This window comes from Ammodytes marinus (genome assembly GCF_949987685.1).
Source record: "Ammodytes marinus genome assembly, chromosome: 2".
Taxonomy (NCBI): domain Eukaryota; kingdom Metazoa; phylum Chordata; class Actinopteri; order Uranoscopiformes; family Ammodytidae; genus Ammodytes; species Ammodytes marinus.
The window spans coordinates 8719855-8744527 of NC_137231.1; the positions used below are offsets into that span (position 1 = coordinate 8719855).

Here is a 24673-nt window from a genome sequence, read left to right on the forward strand (position 1 = left end):
TAGAGAGAGGGGTATGAGGAGAAACAAAGGTCCACGCCTGGAATAAAACTGTGGAAATTGCATTTTTTTTTGTGGAATGTGTCTTAACCAGTAGAACTGTTTTGACCTGAGGTTACAAAATCGATCTCACACAAGTCTACACAATGTGGTTGCCTGATGACTAAGTACATACAATAATGAGTCGTATTGATGTACAGCTATTTGTCTTGTGTCTTTTCCGTACAGATAGTCCTGAACATTACCACATTATCTGTCTATCGCTTATCGTGTTCAGTGTTGAAATGATAATCCTTACCGGTGATGAGCTCTCGGACCTCCATGTCGTTGGTCTTCCTCAGCAGGCGGACGAGAGCCGGGATGCCGTCACAGTTCTTGATGGCCACCTTGTTGTCGTTGTCCTTGCCGTAGGAGATGTTGCGCAGGGCTCCACAGGCCTTGCGGTGGACCTCAGATTTGGGGTGGTCCAAAAGCCCCACCAGAACAGGGATCCCCTTCAGCTGACGCACGTCCTTCTTGATCTTGTCGTTTTCGTAGCAGAGGTGCTGCAGGTAGGCGGCTGCGTTGGACTTGACGGGGTCTATGGGGTGACCCAACATGGCGATGACCTCGGGCAGGTCCGGGTCACGCCAGCGCGGGTCCTTGCGCATGCTGTCGATGGACGGAGACCGCCGGCCGGCCAAGCGGTCCAGACTGGCCATGCTGCCCCTCTCCGGCAGGGCGAGCGGAGCCGAATACATGCCGTGGATGTAAGGGTGGCGCTCGTCAATCAGCTCCGCCTCGATGGCTTCGTCTGGGTAACCCCTGGAAGACAAAATAAGACAAGATGGTGAGATGGATGAGGTAAATTGAGGATGACTCAAGACAGATCTATCATAGAGAAGGATTATACAGCCCTGGGCAGGGAAGATGAGCCAACCGAGGTGAGAGCAACTGACTAATGAGGGGAAAAGGGAAGACAGAGGACAGGGTGAGTGAGAGGTGAAAAGGATGGAGGTGATGGAGGTGCAGAACAGAGACTGTAGGGCAGATATGGCTTTGGATCGGTCATTAACAAGTCTGTCAGATGGACTGTGACGAATCCCAGAAATAAGAGTGATACAGTAAGCAACATTATTCTTATTTATTATAATTGATTGTGGGGTGGTAGCAACAAATAAGTACGTCAACAATCAAAGTCTTTGAGAGAATGATTGAGAGACAGAAAAAGTTTGCACAAAGAAAAAGGTCCAGGCAGTCCACAAAGAGACAAAGGCAAAGCCAAAGAAAAAGAGCTTTGAAGGGAAGTCTTGTGAAGTTGTCCTAGTGGGGGTGAGGGGGCATGTACAGTAGAGAAGGGGATTTGAAGTCTTTTCCCCCAAGGAACAGAGAAAAGAGCTGTGCTACCCCCAGGGAGGACTAGGAGCCCCTGACACTAGCATCCAGTTGCTAAAATGTTAATGACCATCTCTCTGGGACTTCTGGGACGGCTAGCATTAGCCTAATTAGCATCACTACTGTTACAGATGGGGACTTAAACAGCAATGAGCTCTACTTATTTCCGGTGATGGAACTAAGTGTTGTCCTCTGGGGAAGAAGATGGTACTTGCTTTCTGAGGGTTGGTAGGGGGGTTCCCTTGAATGTATCCATATTCCAAGCCTATCAAAGTCTCTTGATGTACACTCTGTTCTCCAGGGCTCTTTACTCCATAGGCAGATTCGTAAATTGTCTATCACAACATGGGGGAGAATTTAGGCGCTGAATTCCAATGACAGATCATTTATTGTTGCAGTGCAGGCTACTTATTTTACTTGAGGCTCTTCAATCATAGGAAATACTTTTCTGTTGTAGAGCCAACTCCTAGGCTGGAGTCAGGGTAGTCACACTTTACACTGAAAGTATAAGTTGCAAAGAATATTTTTTGGAACTTGCTCCACAATACTTCTTCATTTTGAACACCAACCACTGAGTTGTAAAAGAGGATGGGAGAATGTTTGGTAGGAAAAGTTATGACATGGTGAGGGGAATGTAATTAGGGTTGTGTACTTATGAACGGCCTTTATCAGCCCCCCACACACCCCACAGTGTGAGACTTGTTTTTCCTCGTTACATAATCCAGCTGGCCTGCTCTCATCATCTTTGATGTATGGTGGGTTGGTGGTGCAATAAAATGGTGGCCAACACCGGCGGTTGGCAGGGAATTCGGAGCTCTAATTTTAATGAGTTTTATGTTAATTATCTGTTTTAACAGTTCTTCCCAGGCGTGCATAGGGGGTGGATTGTGCATGCCATCTCGCCTCGCCTCTTGTGTATTCCTCTGTTGATCTCTGATTATTTATTTTTTTAGACAAGCCTCGCAGTAACATATTGGATTTTATGACACGACTTGGTGCATTATACTGCCAGGGAAATCGATACAAGATGAACTGGGAGAAAAACTCCTGCCTGAGCAACGTAACGAGATCCTAAATCCCCTTTTTAGCTGGACGGAAAGAAGATTAATAGAGATGGAGCGAGGCATCAACCGCAGCAGAGTACGACCCTGCGCTCAATTGCTGCCAACAACTCAAACCAAGTTCAAAGAGCCGCCGTGCCGAGTGGCTGTGGAAAACTTTTTACAGGACAAGCTTGGGATGTCATGGACACATGTCAAGAACAGCTGTGATTTTGAAGTCACATATTATGCTTGTTTTTAAGTTCAAACTTGTAATTTGGGTTTCTAATAGAAACGGTTTACATGTTGTAGAGTCAAAAACAAAGTATATTCATCATGGTGTCATGGTTAAACTCCCCTTCAGCCTCTGTCTGAAACTCTCCGTCTTAGATCCTGTCTCGTTTTCCAAAAGGCAAAGTCGTTTCTGATTGGCCCTGAATCTTACTGCTGGTTGAATCCAACTGCCTGGATATATTTATGAGTATCTGGGGGTGTGCTTATCACAGGTGGAGGTATTGCTAAGAAAGGCTAGTAATGACGGGGCGTGGCTTCTCCACTTATGATGTCATAAGGGTTTTTGACCGCATACAGTTGGAGGTGGAGAAAAGAGAGATGGTTGTTTTTTTCTCATACTTTGGGAGTCTCAAGTCACACCGGGGACTTTGTTGAAAAAAAACACGCGTCCTTCTAGACACCAACGAAAAAAAACACTTCATCTCAGCTAACCTCAACTACAATACATTTAGTGAATCATCACTGTTCACGCATTCTTTAAATGTAGTTTCTTGTCCAGCTAGTGGAACTTTAAGACCCACAAATCACTATAGTCAGGGTTTAACCACAGTACGGGAGGAGGGACCAATCAAGAGTTTGATTACAGCACATCATTTGGAGAAAGACTTGAGCTCTGCGGTTTGGAGAAAAGCACTGAGCTGCATAAGAGTCTGCATGGAGAAAAAAAGAAGGCAAATGTGCAAGTATTGCGTGAACGTGCTGGTGGCTACACAAGGCTTCCTTTGCGTACACACCGGGATCCAAACACACACTCCCACACTCGGAGGCCATCATTCAGCTTTTGATATGCTGTGAGATATTGGACATGACAAGGCTACGAGAGACGGGAATATCTCCCTAAAGAAAGGGCAGTTCACAATCTCAGCATCATGGCCGTCGCATAGACCTGCATACATAACCACCACCATCTCTCTCATGCACGGTATCCCTAGCTCTCTCTCCCTATCTCTCTCTCGCTCTCATTATCTGTCACAAAATATTTCTTGCACACACACACACACACACACACACACACACAAACACACACACACACACGCACACACGCACACTTCAACACACAGATGAGATGTACAGTTGGTCAGATCGAGGCTCATTTAGATCCGGGGCCGATGCGGTTGAGGTTCGTCGTGGAGGCTGAGTGATGGGAATGTCAGGATTTGCATTTAAATTGGCGCTATTGTGTGTACAGAGAGGGGTATATTCATAGGATGTGAAAGGGGCTCTCCGCCACAAGACTCAACGCACCGAGCATGATCACAGCAGATCACTCTCCTCATGTTAATGGGGCTGCTAAATGTACAGGCTATTGCTGTGTATCTGAGTGCTTGTCCACTCACACGTGTGTGCGTGTGTGTGTGTGTGTGTGTGTGTGTGTGTGTGTGTGTGTGTGTGTGTGTGTGTGTGTGTGTGTGTGTGTGTGTGTGTGATTTGTAGTAGGACAAATAATATAGAAAACGGATGCAGTATATATGAGATGCAAGCACGTCCCCGAAGCTTAAGTACCCATTTATTCATTGCGTACTCGCTTTTCCTGCTTCCCTTTATCTTCTGTCCATTACTTTCATCATCCTTCAATCACATACCGTGTCTGACCCTGTTCTTCGGCAGGCCCAAAAAAGGAGCTGAACTGAAAGGGATTAGTCCAGCTCGCAAGAATATGTTTTCATCTCATGTGCACACAACACACCACATCTCCGCCGTGTTTATGAGCTGTTCACTGGCTGTCCCTGCCGAGCGGATTGCACATTTTGAATTATTAGCAATAATTGTTTTACGACGCACAAGAGTCTTCGTGGGACAGAGAAGAAAGAAGAGGGGGAAAAAAAACTGCCAAGCCGGAGTGTTTATGTCTTGCCAAGTTCTAATTTCTCACCGACACCACTGCTTGTTTTCGTTTACTTAAGGGCGGGTTACATCATTTAGGAGTTTCTTCTATAATTTAATAGATGCTTCTGAGAAACCGCAAACACGACAGAGGGGATGTAGAATATCAAACTGAATATTTAACTCTCAGAGATGCTTCGTGGCATGTAGAGAGGGGAGGGGGCAGGCTTACTAATGACTTATCCCTTCCTCGGTCATTCATCACCAGACACCACTGGAATAAAATGAGACACCCCCTCTTAATAAAGGGATGAGTATATGTGTTTAAAGCTTTGAAGAAAAGTGCATGTACATAGAGTATATATGTGTGTGTGTGTGTGTGTGTGTGTGTGTGTGTGTGTGTGTGTGTGTGTGTGTGTGTGTGTGTGTGTGTGTGTGTGTCTGTGGTGACCCTGGCCTGGATGAAGGTGGGCAGGTGCAGTGGAGCGGGTCGCCCAAGGAGAGATAAGCCATTAGAGATACGGCTTAAAGACGCCCCTGTAGTCTGGCAGAGTTCAAAAGGAGCTATTAATCACGCTGGCATGAGGACACACACACACACACTGTATATAAAGGATGGGTCGGGAAAGAAGGAAGAGTGAATAAGATGCACTCACATATAGACAGTGGGGGGTAAATGAGGGTGAGGAGAAAGACATGCTCATTAACTGCAAAATCTGAGCAGTGATTAAGGGGAAAGAGGTGCCCTTCCCTCCCTCATTGGCTACAGTCCTGCTGTCTCTGAGAAAAGCACTAATGTACTGTTCATGTTAAAAAATATATTACATAACCACAAAGTTTAAAAATAACCTTTTTTGATGAAACATCGTTTTAAAGGAAAGTTTCAAAGTGATATTATACATAAGACAAATCTGAGCAGTGACAAAACTTTGTAAAAGAAATGGTCAAGGCATGTCGATAAGGCAATTTCTGATTTAAACAGAAAAAGCGGAGGGGTATACAAGTTGTAAATGTGTATTCCATTACAACTTAATGAATTACTCAAAACAATAACTCTACCTTGAGTCAAAATAAAATTAAAAAAATCCATTATTATATCAATATAGTCTACTGGATTACTAAAAGGTGAGAGGAAACAATTCTAAAGAAGGAAATGAAAGAACCTACAAATGCAGATGCTTTCACATAGATGTACTGCATCATCAAATAACATCCACAATCCCTCAGTACTAGGATAGAAAGACTGCTGATCAGGTCAAGCTGACCTCTTTGGCAAACGGTCCAGAGAGGAAAAAATGGAAGGCACTTTGAAAACTGGCTTGGATCATAAAGACTGCTCGACTGGCAGGTGTTGGAATACAGCCAGTGACTGAAGTGACAATTCCATTTAGATCTATCACAAAGACATCAGTAAGTATCGGTATGTTCAGAAATTGTGACCAAAGAAGATATTCCCTCGTTTGGTGTTTTGGTGTAGAGCCCTGTGAACCACAATTCCAAAAAGTCGATGATCACATTCTTACATAGTTTATCAAACCATGCAGCTTAACCTGTGAGGAAGCCTCTGCATTCACCAAGTGTTTCCGCTTATTTATTCATCAACCACCTGTACATTACAGCTAGTGTAACGCTGAAGTATAGGACTAAGGCATGTTCACACATTCAAGGAACTCCAGCAAGAAAAAATGACACATTATCATTCGGAACGCGTGAAGGACTCCACGGCAGGGACAGAATGAGTGCTCGGTACTGATATGGAAAGCCGTTTTAGTGCTAAACATCTTCATTTTTGTCGGAGCATTATTGAGAATGATAAGCTGTAATTAAACTGCCTTAATTCCCAGATTCATTACAGCACTTTGGAGTTGCCGCAGCCTTCTTGGAAGAATACTAATGGCAGTGTGAGTGCACGGGGGAGGCCCGGGCACTCTGGGAGGGATGATTGTCACTGTTCCTGGGAGGGGGAGAGAAAAAACAGGTATAGAATACTGATGTTTTGGTGGTTTTGATGTCAGCTGAAGTGAGCGCAAGAGAGAAACGTGAAGTGAAGAAGAGAGGAGAAAAATATTTGGGATTTATTTTCTGCTGCAATTAGCCAGGCAGCAGTCAGTCAAGAGAGGCTTCAAATGGGTATGTTTGTGTTTGGGCATCCACGTTAGCAGCTGTGTGTGTGTGTGTGTGTGTGTGTGTGTGTGTGTGTGTGTGTGTGTGTGTGTGTGTGTGTGTGTGTGTGTGTGTGTGTGTGTGTGTGTGTGTGTGTGTGTGTGTGTGTGTGAATGGGTGTATTTGGCTGCTGGGGCTCTGTTGTGACACATGTAAGGCAGGCAACAAATTGCCTGTCACAGCAAGCGCCTCTCACTAGGCGGATGTGGGAGTGACTCATTTTCTGAAGATGTGGATTTTTATCGAGTGTGTGTGCGTGTGTGTGTGTGTGTGTGTGTGTGTGTGTGTGTGTGTGTGTGTGTGTGTGTGGTTGTGTGCAAGTGTGTGTGTATTAGTGTTTGTGTAAGTATGTGTGTGTTAGTGTTTGTATAAGTGTGTGTGAGAGCTAGAGAGATACTGTGTCTTTAAGTGTCAGAGCGCAGTAAAAAAAAATGTGTAAAGAGAGAATCTGATGTGGCATATGCTCTTTGGTGCTAGTTGCGAATGTGTTCAAGTGTGTGTGTGTGTGTGTGTGTGTGTGTATGCGTGTGCGTGTGTGTGTGTGCGTGTGTTTGTGCGTGCGTGTGTGCGTGCGTGTCTCTATGTGCATAAGCTTAATTTAAAAGGGTCTAAAAGGAACACGCATGTGCTGTCATGAACTCGGCCTCAGTGTCACCTTTGATCGTGAAAAAAAGCACACAGACAACACAGATACACAATCTTCCCCGGCTTGCTCTTTCCTGCCTCTTCCTATTCCATTAGATCTGGCTTCGGGGGCCACACTCCCTCCCCCCCCCTACCCTCTGATAGAAAGAAAACTTTAAAAATAACCATCTGCTTCAGCTCACTTCTCAAAAAGTAGTCTTTAAAAAAAAACACACTTTCTACCAGCGTCATCATCATGATTCAGTTTACTTGAGGGCGGACATATTATTCCAGGTCTCTGTTTCAATGAAGTGATGGGAAGCTATTAGGAGGCACACCAGTCCATTTTGGGGATTTTATTGTTGAAAGGCTAACAGGCTTTTTTCTCTCCTCAGCCTGCTGGAGCCAGGGGTTATGCTCCTCTCAACACAGGGCTGCACAGAAAAAAGAAAAAAAGGCTTGGAGATAAAACTGACAAAAGTCTGCTGTCTTCTCCCTCTCCCCTGCCATTCACTGTCACGTCATAAAAATCCTTCCAACCTCTTTACCTCGGACACATACGCTCGCTCGCTAGCCATTTGCAGGAAAATAGCAGCAATCAAATTCTTGTGTTTTTCCTCGCATACTTTTCCAAAGAAGTTGCTTAAGGAGAAGAAACATCTGTTCACTTCTGCATGGTGTAATGTAGTCTGTTCTATGGCAAGAACAAGACACGTACTGTATTCTACATTCTGTCTCATCTCTGACAGGCCTGATCTCCTCTCGTGTCACTGGCAAAGTCTGTGCTCGTGCTCAATGTCCAACACAAAGAGAATAAAATGTATACTGCATGAAGTGTCACACCTTCTGCACATCACATAACCAGTATCTGATGCATGTAGGCTAAATCTGTCAGGTTTTAAACACGCGGTCAAAACATTCAGTTGTATATGTTGCTCTTCTCTCCTATAGATAAAATATTATTCTCGTTTTTTTACTGTTCAAAATTGTTCTTTAGGTTTCTACTAGAAACTGTTTTCATGGTGTGGTGTCCAAAAAAAAACTTACATTTCTCACAGTGCCAATGCTGAATCTCCTCTTTTCAGCCTCTGTCTAAAACGCTCAGTGTTTAGGGCCCGTCTCTTTAAGACACGCCTTCAAAAAAAGCCCAGTCTGCTCTGATTGGCCCTGAATCTAACTGCATGTTGGAATCTAACTGCCAATTAGATTCAGGGGTATCTGCAGGTATGTTTATCACAGGTGGAGGTAGTGCAAAGCAAAGTTGGTAATGGGGGGGGGGGGGGGGGGGGGGTGGCTTCTCCCCTGATGACATCATAGGGGGAAAGAAATCAGTATTTTTTTTTCAGAAAGGTGGAAGTGGGGAAAAAGAGAGACCCATATTAATGTTAGAAACCCATGCATTAAAGGTGACATAAGTTTTTTGCATTTATCCTCACCTGACTCTGGGCCCATCCCGGAGAGGTTCCCGGTGTGTGCGTCCCCGGTTGGTCCCCGGCAGAGTGCGTCTGTTGGCAGTGGAGTAGTCTGGCTCCAGCTCGTACGGCTCCTCCTCTTCGGGGCCCAGGCTGCGGCGATCGTCCTCCAGGCCATACGGCTCGGCCTGGAAGCGCTCTGGCTGTGAGCGGTTCAGATCCACTGTGCTGCTGCCCATGGGCACCTGGGGCTGGGCTATGTGGCCATAGTCATCCTTACGAATGGGCAGAGTGTAGCTGTTCTCCGGCCGGTAGCTGTTGGTCATGTAGGGGTAGCGCGGCGGCCGGAAGTTGACGCCTCGCGACAGACTGCCGTAGTTGTCCGTCAGATCGGCGTAGCTGTCGGGCAGGCCGTAGTGCCGGATGTACTGGCTTTCGGGCGCCTCTCCGTACGAGTCGTTGTAGGAGTTATTGTAGGAGCGTGTCAGGGTGGAGGAGGCCTGAGGCGTGATGAAGCGGTCCCCTCCGTTCTTCATGTAGCGCCGGTCGATGGAGTCGGTGTAGCTGCCCAGTGGGGATGAGCCTTCAGGCATGGGCAGGCCATCAGGGCCCAGGGGCACCTGACGCACTGTCCGCGTGGTCACCGTCTTCACCATCTTAGTCACCTGCACAAGGGAACAGGCGACTGTCAGACAGTGTGGCAAAATGATACCTGTGTTTGGAGCCAGCTAAAAAGGGAACACCTCAGACTTAGGCTGCATATTCATTTTGATTAGAACACTGTGTTAGAAAACCACACAGTGAAAGAGGGCAGACAGATAAACAGGGAAGATACATGTTAACTTTGTTTATTGGTGACCAGACTCAAGCATGCATTTCAAACTTAATGCAGAGGAAATCTCAACTTGTGTTAAATCAATCAAACTCTGAAGTTAGTTTACACTTCAAATTTCAAACCATAACATGATGCTTAATAAAATGAAGGGCTCTTGAAGACTCAATCACATACAAGTGTATTGATGATTCAGTGGGAATATTTTTCTGAAAGTCAAACGAAAATGTTTATTCTAAGTTAAGGAAAAACATATAGTCTGGATAATAGGTGGATACTAATTTAATAATCCAGTAAGGGCTTTGTTTTCAAATGATCTTAGCCTGAATTTTAATAAGGAAAAGGTAAGTACACATGCTGTAATAATCAGCTATAAGACAAACAATATTGACCAAATAAGGATCCAAAATGTTGCATATACACAGTAAGCGTGTTGGTAGAGTCTCCTGGATTCTACTTTAACACAGCCATCTTGACGTGCTACAGCTCCACTGGACCTTGAATCCTGTCTGTCCCCTTGGGAGCAGGGTGGCGTGGCATCACTGTAGCTGGGGGACTGTGACGATCCCATCTTCTTGTTTCTACCTCTGACACTCACTTCCTCCTATAGCTAAATAATGCTACTTACTCTGCTGTCTATTGCCTCGTTTCCACCGAGTAGAGCGGGTCGGATCGGAGCGGTTCGGTCCGGGTAGTTTGGCTTTTCATTTGCCAAAAGTTGGGTAGGGTACGGTTTAAGCGCACCTAACCGCTCTGAGCCGCTCCCGATCTCAGTACTCCTCGGTAGGGGTACTGGCCGCCTGAAAGCGGTCCGAAAATTCATGAGAAGGCGGCGCTACACACTGCCGCCATTTGATTGGTCGGCAGAATCGTCACTTCCGCGCGACAGGGGGATTTAAAACAAACAAACACAGTACCTGCGATTCATTTCTGGACAACAGCGTAAGCTTATTTTCTTGTAAAAATGGCGCGCAGAATTTTGCCCTGGACAAACGCTGAGACGGAGACTTTCCTCTGTATCCTTGGGGAGGAAGAGGTACAGAGGGAGCTGGATGGAGCTGTGAGGAACGAAAGGGTCTTCCAGCTGGTGTCGGAAAAGATGGTGGCTGCTGGTCACCCGAAGACCACTGAGCAGTGTCGAACAAAATCGAAGAAGCTTCGGGCCGAGTACCGAAAGGTTAAAGACCACAACAATCGAAGTGGCGTCAGCAGGAAGACGTGGAGGTGGTACGACACGATGGACGCCATCTACGGTCACCGACCGGCAAGCCGAGGAAGAGAGGGGGGGATCGACACGGCCACCTCTCTGCTGGAGTCCTTGTTGGAGCCTAACGGTAAGATTTGCCAGGATTGTAGCTATTGTGAGCGTTTTGCTATACTGTTAAGTAACTTAAAATAATTGATAAATAAGCATATTAAGAGACTGGGATGTGCTGCGTTGGGTTGCTGGCCGGTTAGCTAGCCGGTTAGCTAGCAACCCTTTGTTTGGAAGCTAACGTTAAGTAGCACGCTTCTAGTTTTACTGGTCACCAATTCGGTGACTCAAATATTTCTTTAAAGTCAATGTTGGTCCGTAAACTATTGTTTAGTTGTCGTGACTAAAACGTAATATGTGTAACTTTCAGGCGAGGCCCGTTGCTCACAGGACCAGTCGACCCTGTTCGATTCCGAACCCATGGCGACTCCGGAGTGTACAACCCCAACACGATGCCCCCCCCCCCTTCACGGACATCAACGCCAGCACCAGTGGAGCCTGCTGCCCCAAGCAGTAGGAACACCACTCCACGGCCTTTTGTCTTTGGTAAGTCCTAAAAAATCACCTGACAACACAGCATTGTTGCTTCTAAATTACGTTCTTTCACTGCTGGATATGATGAAAGTAGAGCTACATTTAACCAGACCTTTTAAATTCTGCATTATGTGTACCTGCATATGAGTTATTGAGAAGTTGATTAAAAACAATGTGTCTAACATCTGATATTCCTCTCTATTTTGCATTACAGACAAAAGGAGAAGGGGCAATGAGGTTGCTGAGGCAATAAGGGAGCTCAAGGCATCCGATGAGAGGACGCTGGAGAGGTTAGAGGCGCGGCAGGACGAGCGCCACCAGGTAGATCGGGAGGATGCCCGGATTGCTAGACAGGAAGCGACGGAGGTGGCAAGGGTACAAATGGAGAACCTTGCCGCTTTCAACGCCGCCTTCCTCCAGACATTTAGTGCGATGGTACAGGTGATGGGTGGACGTCGTGACCCTGTGCCGTGATCCAGCCAAAGCTCACGCCAAATTTGTATTTTATAAATACAAGTTGTTTGTTTTTGTAAACTATTTAGTCTTTTGTAAAGACCACTTTGTTGCACATTGTTTTAAATTTGTTTTTGCTTGCTGTTATTTGCACTATTTACATTTGTTTTTGCTTGCTGTTATTTGAACTATTTACATTTGTATTGCTTGCCGTTATTTGAACTATTTACATTTGTTTTTGCTTGTTTTGCATTTTAAACTATTCACCAGTCTTTTGTAAAGACCACTTTGTTGCTTTGCACTTTGTTTTTACATTTTACCTGAAAAGTGTCTATGTAAATAAAGCACATTTTCTCTACTATAACAGGACTTTGTTTCTATACATTTCCCATACATATTTGATTGTCACAATGAAGTTCAGTTAAACTTTAACCCCATGGAGAAATTGTGATGGGCATATCATAGTTTTTTTTTCACAAGAGGGGTTTAAGTTTGTTTTCAATTGCCGTAGTGCCAACATTCATTGCACTTTATTTCATCAGCTGAATGGGGAGGTGTACTCACCCACTCTTTGAGAGATTAGACTTTGCATTTACTCTTTGTATGTATTGCAGCCCTGGAAATTCAGGAGTTGTTTGTAACATTTAATTTTTTATTGGGTAAGAAATCTTCATCTACAGGTTTTGCCAATGACTTTTTGAAATATTGATAAACTAAAGCTCATCTAGACACATGACAACAAATTAACATTTTTATTTAAAACAACTCGGATCATTTAAACTTAAAATGTGTGTATCATTGAAATGTTGCTCATGTTTTGCACCAGTGAGCTTGTTTCGTAAACATGCACATGCATTGCACATAATTATGCATGTTATTGATGCACACTGTTAGGATTTTTGCACCTTTGGTTTCAGTTGTGCCCACTGTTTAATCGAAAAAAATCTAAGCTGGTTCACCTGATTAATACCCAACTGAGAGGAAATGTAGTGGTATAACACTACCTACTTGTTACTCTTGTGATTAATAAGTAATAAGTTAATAAGTAGGTAGTCACCTTCAAATCTATTTTTCAAAGCATCTCACTCAATTGTGATATACATTGTGTTATACAGCAATCAACTCATCGCAAATTGTTACAAAATATGAAGAGGCAGAGTTAAAGCAGAAAGGTTTTATTTGTGTTCAAAACAATAGAGAAATAAAAGATACATGTGCAAAAACAACTTCAACCTACTTATGGCCACAGAAAATCAAATGTTCACATAGCGCATTAAAGCCTCTCGGACATCCCTGCCCTCCTCTTCTGCACCCTGTGCAAGTGGCGCCAGAGGCTCTGCTGCCACAGCTGCTTCTACCGGTATGTCCCATTCAGTCTGATAGTTCTCTGCATGACTTTCACAGAGATTGTGGAGGGCACAACAAGTCACCACCATTGCCTTTGTCAGTTCGACGCTGCTGTCATTCCTTTTCATAAGGCAACGCCACCTCCCCTTAAGTCTTCCAAAGGCATTCTCTACCACCACACGTGCCCTGCAGACTTTCTTGTTGTACAGCTGTTGTTCTGTAGTAAGCCGGCCATTGTCAGGGAATGGTTTGAGGAGCCAGTTCTGTAAAGGATAGGCAGAGTCTCCCAGAATGTAATGACCAGCATTCACCCCTGCAATGTTCCTGGTGCAGGCTGGAAAAAGTCTTCCATGCTCAACTAATTCCCAAAGTGTGGAGGATCTCAAAACGCGAGCGTCATGATAACTCCCAGCCATTCCTACAAACGCGCTCCAAAACAGTCCTTTCCCATCCACAACTCCTTGAAGGATGATGGAATGCCAGCCTTTTCGGTTGAAATAGTCACAGTGGTACTCCTGTGGGGCTATAATAGGTATGTGACACCCATCAATGGAACCGACACACTGTGGAAGGCCCCACCTCTGCTCAATGTAGGCTGCCATGTCTTTGAGTTTCTCCTGGTCAGGAAAACATATCTGGTCTGGAGCCAACACCTTGCAGGCAGCATCACAGAACTCTTGCACACATCGACAAACTGTTGTTTTGCTCACGCCGAAAAGATGACCTATGCTCCTGTATTCGTTGTTGGTGGCCAGCTTCCACAGTGCGATGGCAACTCTTTTTTTCAGGGAAACACACCGTCGATAGTTTGTGTCCTGCTTCTGTAGCGCTGGACGCATCATGTTGCAAAGGTGCAGGAATGTTCCTTCTGACATCCTGAAGTTCTGCACCCACTGTGTGTGTGTGAATCCTGGAACGATCACATCCCACCATTCGCTGGCTCTGCTGAAAGCCCAAACTGTTGGCCTGCAGCGTCGTCTGTGCAACAGCTGAATTATCTGAAAGACAAACATAAACAGAATTTAATACACAAATTGATTGATGGTGTTGCAAAGGTGGAATAAAACTATAAGTACATATAAAAAAGTGGGGAGAGCAATTCTGGAGAATGCATGTTGACAAATTCAAATTGAGGCAGTTGTGCTCTACTTTTCTATCCATGTTACTTTATAATAATAATAATAATAATTGATAGGTTTTATATAGCGCTTTTTTGTGGTCACTCAAAGACGCTTTACATTGCATAGAAATATATACATAAAGAAAAGAAAGAAACACGAAAACAAATTAAAATAGAGTCGGGTGTGGTATGGGTGGAGTCAGGGGTCGTATGCTATCTTGAAGAGGTGAGTTTTGAATGAGTTTATTGAGTCTGAGTTTCGGATGTTTGGGGGGAGGGGTAATTGTACTCCACAACAATTCAGTTGGCCATACTCTACTCTTAACTTCTTTATTCATCGGATTACGGAAGTTACTTCGACAAATACGATTTTTCTACACGAAAAATAGGCCTATGAAGAGTTTATAAAATATGGTATCACGTCTGTTTTAAGTGTAACGTTTGAAATGCGGGTTAGGCTTTTGTACAGACTTTAATGGCTGACCAACACGACGATATGTTTGCTAACAATAGCACGTTTGATGAAGTACATTGTTACATGCGACAATAACAGTAACTTTTTCTTACCAGTAAACGCCGTCGCCTTTGTCTGGCCCTTAAGCGGTCCATCTCGGCTGCATTCTGAAGGACCTTCTTCGAAATTCTCTTGTTTGTTTCGTCTTCCCTTTTCATTGCAGCCTTCAATCCTTCAGCAATCGAAGCCTGTGCTCTCATGTTGATGAACAGCCACATCGAAAGAAAAAACATCGCGAACTGCTGGACGTCCTCCATTGTAGCTCTTGTTTGTTCAAATGTGGCGCGATCTTAGCTTTCATTCATTTAAATAACAGGCTACACTGTGTCGCGTTGTTATGATGTCGCGGTGTTTACGTAGCTCCCATCCGGTTTAAACCCCGCCCTACCAGTAAGGGTAGGGTCTGCGGTGGAAACAACACCTCATCTCGCGTAGGCGGCCTGACCCGCTCTGAGCCGCTCCGATCCGACCCGCTCTACTCGGTGGAAACGAGGCATATGAGACTCAAGAAATATAGAGAGCAACCCCCCACCCCAACTCTCTCTCTCTCTCTCTCCCTGGGACTCTCCGCCCATACAGAAACTAATTTGCTGCCCAGCGCATTCTGCTGTGGCCAATAATTGGCTATTTTGTCCACAGCTATAAATTCATCTTCAAAATTAATGAGGTTGATGGAAATTAATCATCATCGTCAGGGGTGCAGGTCTGATGCAATGTCGTGCTGTGCCTGACAAGGTGTTGCAGAAAGAACGTCATTCCTACTTGACAAGTGTCGACCACTAGTCTTAATTTTTGTGAGAAAAAAATAAAACGTTCCACTCATTCCAGCAACCGATGGGTTTCATTTTCGACACCAGCCATCTTAATCTTAAAATGCTTTCTTTATTTTCCCATCAAGTCCATCATATAGATTTTAATCAGTAGCGAGCCAAGGCGTCTAACAATATAGAAAAAAAAACTATGAGACATTAACCCTAGCAACAGAGGAAGATGCTAAGAGCAAAAAGCACAAACAACATATTGGTTGTTCGACACAGCCTCCTCATTAACTTGCTTGAAACAAATGGAAATCTTCACTGGCCTTGTTTCTTGATTACACCCTGACTGTGAGCTACATAACAAAAACCTATTTCAGGAACGCCAAGGTTCATTTACATGTTCAGAGTAATTACCGAGTCATTTTACGTTTGTTTCTTGATGCCGGTCCGCCTTGGCTATACGCAGTTAAAAATAAAGAGCTCATTTGCTTGATTCACATTAGCTAAAGCATATGTATGACCTTGAAATAACAAGCTCGCTTCAATCCTTTGGATTCGCAGTGGTAAGTCATGACAGAGCCCAAAGGAGAGCTGTTCTGGTGTTCATCGTGGCCTCAAGAGGACTAGAGGGGCCAGGGCTGAATGTCATACCCCGCATGAAGCAATTAAGGTTGCATAATAAGTGTCATTAACTAAACACCAAATTTTTCTTTATTTTTTGATATACACTCCATTGATTCCCCGAGAGATGTCCCTTCTCAAAGAGCACCAATCTTGCTATTTCTCCACCTCTTATTTATCACAATATTAATTATTCATATTTATTCAGGCTGTCAGAGCTGAGAGGAGAGCACAGCACAGTGAATGTTACAGCTTCCCAGCCTTGATATGCCCAGCTGCCTTGTACTAACACAGCTTTTTAGGCGATTTGTAAAGGCTGCAAAGGGAGCCATCACACAGTTTTCAAACCCTCTTTGATGTGCGCTCGAGTTCACAAGGCGTTAAAGCTTCGCGCAAAGGGAAAACTGAGGGGTGTGGGACCAGGGTTTCTGAAATAGGCTGAAGTGAAATAAACAGGGCAAAAAGAGAATTGCTAAAATGGCGGAGAGAGGGAGTATATTTGTGCATATGCTTACTGAAGTGCTACATATTTGTATTTTGGTGTGTGCATATGTCATAATAAGCCATGGCTGTGCATTAAGGGTTTGAAACAACCACAGGCGGTTAAGACACAGGGCCTTGAATGTTTACCAAGCTGTTAAAAATGGAGGGGAAAAGCAGCAGGCGTCAAACAGTCCACTTAACAGCACTGTAAGAGGTTTCACGACCTCTGCGGCATTCACTTTATAGAGAGCTTAAATGAACATGGTAGCCAGGAGGTTGGCGGGAGAAGATGAGGTAGTAATTCCCATGTTTAAGAAGACCGCGATAGTGAGGCCTGCGATTCATTTTCAACACAATTAAAGACGTTCCAACCAAGATGACGGAAGTAGAAATTGCTAGTTTCTCCTCATTGCTAGGAAGTCTAAGTGGCTAATTGTGGGCCTCTTTGAAACATAATGTTAGAGGAACAGGCAGGCAGGCAGGCAGGGAAAAGGGATATAACACAGCAGAAATCACACAGGGTTCGGCATCGTTTACTGGTTCTGTCTCCGAAGGGGTTGGGGTAGAGATTGGGACCGGGGTGGGGGTCCGTGTGCCGGGCCTGGACTCCACAAACAAGCTGTCAGTCAGCAACACTGGGTGGTAGGTGCGACGGGTGATGGTTTTGACCACTTTGGTCACCTAGAGTTGGAGGGGAATTGGTTGGTAGAGCTCTTAGGAAACTGCATTAGCTTTCATTATGCATGCATGTTCCTCTGCCCTTTTCAAGCTACACATAGCTCGATGCAATTTGGGAGAGGGTAGAGTGTGTTCCTGCCGTGCTCTATTTTTAAAAACGGCTAGTTTACGTCAAAATAGTCTGTCAGAACAAAAAGAAAGTAATGCACGCTGACAAGAAAATGTGTCTTTATTCTGTTATATTCTAACAGTGGCAATTCCCTTTTCACAACAGCTGCACCTGTTAAACAGCCTTCCTACTCAAAGCGTGGCTCCCCAGTGTGTGCAGGCTAGTGAAAGTGCTTTTATTTGTTTGTGTGGTCTGCCTCGACGCTCATTAGCTCATATCCAGAGGAAAGAAGAGGAGTGTGCGGCATTGTATTGCCCAAAGTGAACTCTTCCTTATACACGACTGTTGGTGTTCCATTCACAGTTCGTCTGCCAGCAGTAAGACGGGCCTGGATGATGTCCAAGGGGAAAGCATGGCATGCTGGGACGCGAGGGCGGACGATGATCTAATTGAGCATTTGCGTGTGTGTGTGCTCAGAGTGACGCATATACACACATTCAGGGTCTGGGGCAAATTCACTTTCAGTTGAATTGATTGGAAAGCATCAATAGAATAAGCAGCTGATCTCTCATTGAAAGGCCATGCGTGGTATTTTTTTTTGAGATTGTGTGCTTTGCTCATACACAATTTTGAAAGAACAACATGGCTCCAGTCTATAATGTACAGTATCTCCGTCTTCTTGTCCTTCCCCCCCCCCCCCTCCCCCATATTCAATCTAGTTAAATTGCTGATACGAAACATATTTACCACAACAACAAAATAGATCAGGAGGACAGGGGGAAGCTAGACGGGAGAAGCGTGTGTGTTTTATGTTCCAGCAGTCAGGTCGGGGATAACCATCAAGGGAAAGGCGTGCGGTAGCAGCATTAGACAGTATGGCAAGACTTTGGTTCAAAAGACCCGATAAGCAGCACATAAATAAATCTGTGAGTTGCTGTGAAAGGAGAGTGAGAGATAGAGAAAGGAGGGAGGGTGAAAAACAACACTTGAAAGCGAGTCAGAGAGAGAGAGAGGAGACATAGAGAGGAGAAAGAAGAGACGGGATAGTGCGGAGGGGTTTTTCTCTGTGTAAACTCTTGGATCGGTCTGAGACATCGGCTTCCACAAGTTCACCCTGAGTATTAATCTGCTTTTTTTACTCAAAGTTGACATGCAGAAAAAACCCCATCACTCCTCCCAGGAAGCAGTGTCCTTCCTCGTCCCTTCCTCAGCAGCAAAGCCTTTGATTATTGTGATTTCTTTAACAGCTTGTTTGTGTTTGTGTTATCTTTAAGAAGTCCTGCCTAAGAATGCATAAAATTGTGTGTGTGTGTGTGTGTGTGTGTGTGTGTGTGTGTGTGTGTGGCCAATCTCCCTTGCAGTAAACAGGCTGGAGGGCAATGGGCCCTCCCTGATGAGGGATTAGACCAGGCTTTTTAATTACAGTTTCACAGTCCCCAGAGTAGGAGCTCCACACAGGCGCTCTCCTCTCCTCTGGAAGCCTACAGCAGCAGCAGCAGCAGTAAAGTAGCAGACAGCAGCTACGTTTACATCCCAATCTCGCAGAAAATGTTGCACCATAAGCGAATATTTGAGGTAGGTTGTGTCTCAAAATGCAGAGAAGAAGAAAAAAAGGAAGAGCTTCCGACACCCACCATTCTACACAGATGTTGTTGACTCACCAGATTTTTTCATCTGGTGTTAACTGGAGCAATTTGCTCTCTGTGCACGGAGAGGGATTCATTCAAATTTAGCAGTGAAATGCAGATGTCTTCCAAAAGAAAGTGAAAAGGTACAGACTTGAACTTTCGAAACCCATTCATTTGGGGTTGAGCAGTTCTACATTATTGAAGCCAATCTTAACTCTTTTTTTGGTATTGAGGTCTTGGAAATAGTAGCAAATCACTTTGGGGAACAATACCATACCATATAAAAAAAAAACAGCTAACCCAAAGATAAAGTTGGTAAAACCGAACCTTAATAAATAACTAAGTACATCTTTACCTCATCTCTTGCTTTTGTAAGAAGACTTAAGGGGGTGGTGGTTGGTGCTATATTTAATGACTAGATTCCTGTCCTTAAAGACCACCGTAGCTTTGATAGGTTCTCTGACAGGAGGGGTGGAAACGGAGCGTTGCAATCTACAACTTGTATCACTAGATGCTGCCAAAATACACTTTCACTACACACTGCACCTTTAAAAGACATTAGGGAATGTATAACATGTTATTGGTGTTGAGCAGTGGTATTTCATAACTTCTATAATGTCAATGAGGGGTTTTGTAAGATAGACATTTTAAAGAAAGAAACAATAACAGAGACAGAGAGAGAGAGAGACAGACAGACAGACAGAGAGAAAGACAGAGAGAGAGAGAGAGACAGAGAGACAGAGAGAGAGAAAAGACCATGCAAAATAAATAATCAAGAAAATAATGGGTCTCATCTCAGAGGGTGTAAGAAAAAAAGCAGTGAACTGAGTATTTTAGAGTATATAGACCGGAGTATTATTTGGTTTGTGATGAAGCAGACTGTGTTGCATACTGCTGGCTGTTGTAGCCAGTATGCGGGCACACATAGAATGGTGGCGTGGTGGGGGGGGGGGGAGAAGCCATAGTGGTATAAAGGTCAACTCACCTTCACGTTAGTTGACATGTCCTTACAGAAAAAAACAACAGAACACAGCAGAGGACGAATAAACAAAGGAGCTTTAAAGAAGCATAAAACTAGGGGAACACAGGGGGAGTTGGCTCATCGTAACACAACAATGTATCAAATAAATAAAGCCATGAAAGGGAGATGAAACCTCTTTGAACGGCGGGATTATGGGATTTAAAATTCTTCAAGGTGGAAGTCTGGGTAGTGGAGGTACAGTGCTGTGCTGTTGGGAAGCAGTAATCCATAACCATCATTTGAAGCAATACGGAAATGGATCAGAGTGATTTCTTTTTTTTTTTCGACTTAGAACTCATTGCTACATCGGTGCAACTGCTTTAAGGTGCTGCTAACGTGTGATATAAAGCTGAATATCAACTCTGCACAGGAGATTATGTGAGGATCATCAGTTTTACCTGAAGGGTCACTCACAGCTAACTTTGTAAGTCTGTCTGACATGTTTTAAAAGCTAAAACGCATTTCACGTCTTCACAAAATGCTTTAAAGTTGGGAAACCACACTCTTTCTCAAGTATCTTTCTTATATGTTTTTTTTATTTTATTTGCACAATAAAAACAGTGCAACATAAATACATGGGACATTCAAAAAGAAATGAATTGGTGCAGCCAGGTCAAATGTAATAAACCCCTCGGGGCTTATTCAGAAAATATCACCTCTATAAATGTAAAGAAAATAAAGTCATTTCATCAACAGACTACTCATCACATTTTCATTATTCATTTTATATGGTCATCAGCGCCGCCACCCACTGCGTTTACACTGTAACACAGCGGAGTGCACCTTTACCTTGGTTTCCGTGCGCCGTGTTGTGCCGTCATCGGAGGTTACCACGGAGACGTGTGAGGTGGGGGTGCCGGGGTCTTCTTCTATGGTGACCGTCTCCTCCACCACCTCCTGCGGCTCCTGCATCATAGCCAGGGAAGTGGCGTTGCTGGGGCTCTGCTCCTACACACACACACACACACACACACACACACACACACACACACACACACACACACACACACACACACACACACACACACACACACACACACACACACACACACACACACACACACACACACACACACACACACACACACACACACACACACACACACACACACACACAGAGAGGGGAAGAGAAGTTAGTAAAATCGGATTAGGACAGATTGATTATCATATTAAGTTGTTAGACAAGCGTGGAGAAAAACAGCACAACATCCAGGTAATCTACCATAAGATGTATACAGCGAGATGGGACTTTAAGTGGGCCACGGCAGCAAACAAATGATATGAGAAAATCCAGAACAGGGAAGTAGTACAGCCTCAACAAGAACATTGCAAATGAAGGGTATTAAATATAATACTAAGCGCAAATTCAGAAGCATCAAGTAGAGAGGGATGGAAAGTTTGAAACACAGGACATGAATAATAATGTGCAGACAAAATAACACTGAATATAACTTATATATATATACCTTGAAAAGATACATAGCACATAAACACAACGAGACGAGGAGAAAAATGCAACAATAAGCAAATGTGCCGTGAAGAATGAAAAGCACTGGAGCCGTAATATAAAGTAACAAGTTGTTCCAACTTTTCAGAAAGAAATGTAAGAGCCACTTCTGTAGAAGAAAAAAAACGGTGCCAACAATGTTTTAAAAGTTATTTACTACGGGACTCAACTAGACTTTTAAAAGAAAAAAGCTCGAAACAGCACTCAAAATAAAACATTTGTAAGCGCACACACACACACACACACACACACTCTTGACAATGCCTATATAGCATAAAAGAAGACACACATATACTGTATATAGTTTTTCTAGTGTATTCCTAGTCCTGACAGTCCATGATGTGTTTGGCCCTGATATTAAATCAAAACACTGCAATGCAGGGGAGCTAGCAGCAGCTCCTCACCTCTCGAGACTTTAAATTGAGTTAACGCCTCTTTCAAGGCAAGCTAAAGCCCTGGAGGACTGTTTTTGATTCATATTTCATTGGGAGGCCTTTGGATTTTGAAGAAAAAGGTGTCCATGGGCTATGGATGAAAGTGAGCTGCAGAGTCCCACATGTCTCTCTCACACCACTACCCTGTGTGAATGCGTGAGATATGAACTTCCTCCTACATTTCCTGCTGATGGGAAAATGATAGGGAGCCAGTGGTCGGAAGTGCAACACCCTGGCATGCCCCCCCCCCCCACCCCCTCCTGCTGTGCACGAGTGTGGCACAATTACAGCTCTGGAAATGGACAGGGGGAAAGGAAGGCATTCGAAGGCAATCACTGATAACCAAAACAGCACGGAGCCAAGAGTGGGAGAGGAAATCGAAAGTAAAGCAGAAGGCGGAAAGGGAAAGAGTTGGAGTAGGACGATGTGTAGAGGAAACTGCATAAGGGAAATAAAGGAAGCAGGGAGCTGTATAATCCAGATAGCTTTAACACACCTTGAGGAATGTATTCAGGATGTTTTACACGCCGCTTCTATTGTGTGCACACATCCTGTTTCTTCAACTGAGTGGGGGTAATCGTATTTCGATTAAATTAAGTGTCAAAACACCAACAAATGAATATTTTAAATGCATATATTTATCTAAATACACTTTTTTGTAAATTCTCCTGACATAACAAAACCCTGTTAACAGCCGAACCAAGCAACTATTTTTGTCAGGCCAATTACACCATGCTGGAGGGAGGCCCTGGTAAAAGGCCAAGGAGACAGCAAGAGAAAAGTGTTGAAGTGTTGTTCTCCAATGTGTTTAGTTGAAAGCGATGCCTTCAAGAGGGGAGACTTGCTTGTTTTCTTCATGTCTTGGAAGATTCTAACAAGTGAGCAGCTCTCCATCGATTGGCCAACAGGCTTCAAAGCAACACACACAGTCCTCATTGATCTCCAGTCCTTCTTGCTGATCAGTCAAAAACGTTTGCAGTTTTGTGTTGTTATGCCAAAGATCTTTTACCCTAATCCCACACACACCCTCCAGTTTCCATGTGCCTGCTGAGAAAACACACCTGGGGTTTTGTGGGTATGAATGACCTGCGTAGCAACACACAGCAAATTAAAACCTTCTCTATTTACCTGCTCATCCCTATCTACAAACGTAAAGAGTCAATTAGCACTGTGAACTGATCTGAGTTAGGTCATTACGCTTGGAGAAAGGTTCTAAAGTCCCGTTATTGGGGTTAATGACGGGGAAACATATCCGCTGCATAGGAGGAAACAAATTTATTTACACACAACCATTGATGAGCTGAGGAAAAGATAGTTTTTCATACAACTGACTAAAGGCTAAACACAACAGTACATCTCTGCTGGGAAGGGTCTTCAGCTGGTATTCAGAAAAAGGTCAGTGCTTATTAGCTGCCTCCATTCAACGTCCGTTCTTGTTCTGTTCAATTATAAACATGAATAACCTTCTTGAGTCGATGCTCACAGCAATGGATGATACTTTTAGTGTTTGAGTGTGAACAGTGTTAAATAAAAATGTGTTTAATGCCAAATGGAATTGATTTAAAGTCTATCTTCACTAAAGCAATGTCAGAGACAGAAATCCAAACCGCCTTGAAATGTCAGGACTGTTGGGAATATACATAGACCTTCTAGGCCCTTTGTATATAAACTAGTCCTTACTAAGTAACCCTAATCACAGTGAATATTCCACCTCTTGGGCTCTCTACTGATGAAATCTAGTCGGATCAACTGAATTCCTCTGATGTTTCTTTCCTTTAAAGGTTCATTTGGTAAACCCAGAGGAGACAAAACAGCAATATGCAATAAGAGACACACCGTCTTAAGCTAGTTTAGAAACACATGCTGGCCAGAGAGGAATCCAGGGATCCTTAGAGGCTCGCTGACGAACTGGCTTCTTGATGTCCGTCGCTCACTTCCCTGGCTCACCCCCTTCTCTCCTCTGCATGTAAGGAGAGAGTGAGGCTGAACCCGACATTACAGCCCCTAAATAAATGATTAAAAGCCGTCTGGCCGCGGGGCTAGCACCACAGTCTGCCGGTCTCAGGGGAATAAGAGGCAGAGCAGACTGGTGAACGCGTACCCTTTAGTCAAGGGCGGGAGAAGAGGAAGCACACTGAGTTAATGGCTGATCTCAGAGAGATGAAGGCTATAGAGTGGCAGGAGGGTACCAGAGAGGTGGGGTGAGGGAGGGGTAAGACGTTCCAGCACAGGCTAATTGAAGTGGTTTAGTGGAATAAGGGTCAACGTTGGCTAGTTGGGCTTAGGGATGGGCAATATATATCGTCAACGTTAATATCTTAATTGCTGTTTTAACGATGTGCGAAATGAAAATATCGAGTATGTAATTTATTTTGCAAAAAAAAACAATCAAAACACGGCAATCGGCTATTGAAGGGGTCTTTAGCCGAGAGAGGCAGAAAGAGCAAGAAAGTGTGAGAGAGCTTTATCTTAGAGTTCTGCTTTTGACGTACTAACACATGTCTCACCAACAGATGTTATTTTTAATCTCTGCGCAGCTGTCGGGGACGCTTCTTGAGGTATTTTTGAGGGATGCACAATATCATCAGTTATTGCTAAAATCCCCCAAAATATCAAGATATTATTTCATTATTACAATATTACACAACCCT

At 44.1% G+C, this 24673-nt stretch overlaps 2 protein-coding genes across 3 annotated transcripts in view; one reads left to right on the plus strand and one right to left on the minus strand.

The window, feature by feature from the left end:
- Positions 1–24673, minus strand: part of arvcfb (ARVCF delta catenin family member b) — a 123752-nt gene that overhangs the window by 71951 nt on the left and 27128 nt on the right. Inside the window, exons 2-5 of one of the 2 annotated variants that reach the window (XM_080037598.1) lie at positions 20871–21029; positions 20046–20066; positions 8753–9393; positions 296–801 (exon numbers count right to left, since the gene is read on the minus strand). In XM_080037598.1, the coding sequence (XP_079893724.1) occupies positions 296–801; positions 8753–9393; positions 20046–20066; positions 20871–21029 (1327 nt within the window). The remainder of the gene's footprint in view (positions 1–295; positions 802–8752; positions 9394–20045; positions 20067–20870; positions 21030–24673) is intronic. The other variant, XM_080037599.1, reaches the window with a different exon arrangement.
- LOC307258171 (zinc finger and SCAN domain-containing protein 29-like) lies at positions 10461–12008 on the plus strand. Its single transcript, XM_080037621.1, has 3 exons — positions 10461–10894; positions 11186–11361; positions 11564–12008. The coding sequence occupies exons 1-3, from the start codon at positions 10525–10527 to the stop codon at positions 11600–11602; spliced, it is 585 nt and encodes a 194-aa protein (XP_079893747.1). The 5' UTR covers positions 10461–10524; the 3' UTR covers positions 11603–12008.

Excerpts from the sequence above, each read along its gene's own strand:
- LOC307258171 (XM_080037621.1), top strand. The coding sequence starts at position 10,525 with ATGGCGCGCAGAATTTTGCCCTGGACAAACGCTGAGACGGAGACTTTC. Across the intron at positions 10,895-11,185 it reads GTCCTTGTTGGAGCCTAACG|GCGAGGCCCGTTGCTCACAG; the intron begins GTAAGATTTGCC and ends TGTAACTTTCAG. Across the intron at positions 11,362-11,563 it reads TCCACGGCCTTTTGTCTTTG|ACAAAAGGAGAAGGGGCAAT; the intron begins GTAAGTCCTAAA and ends TTTGCATTACAG.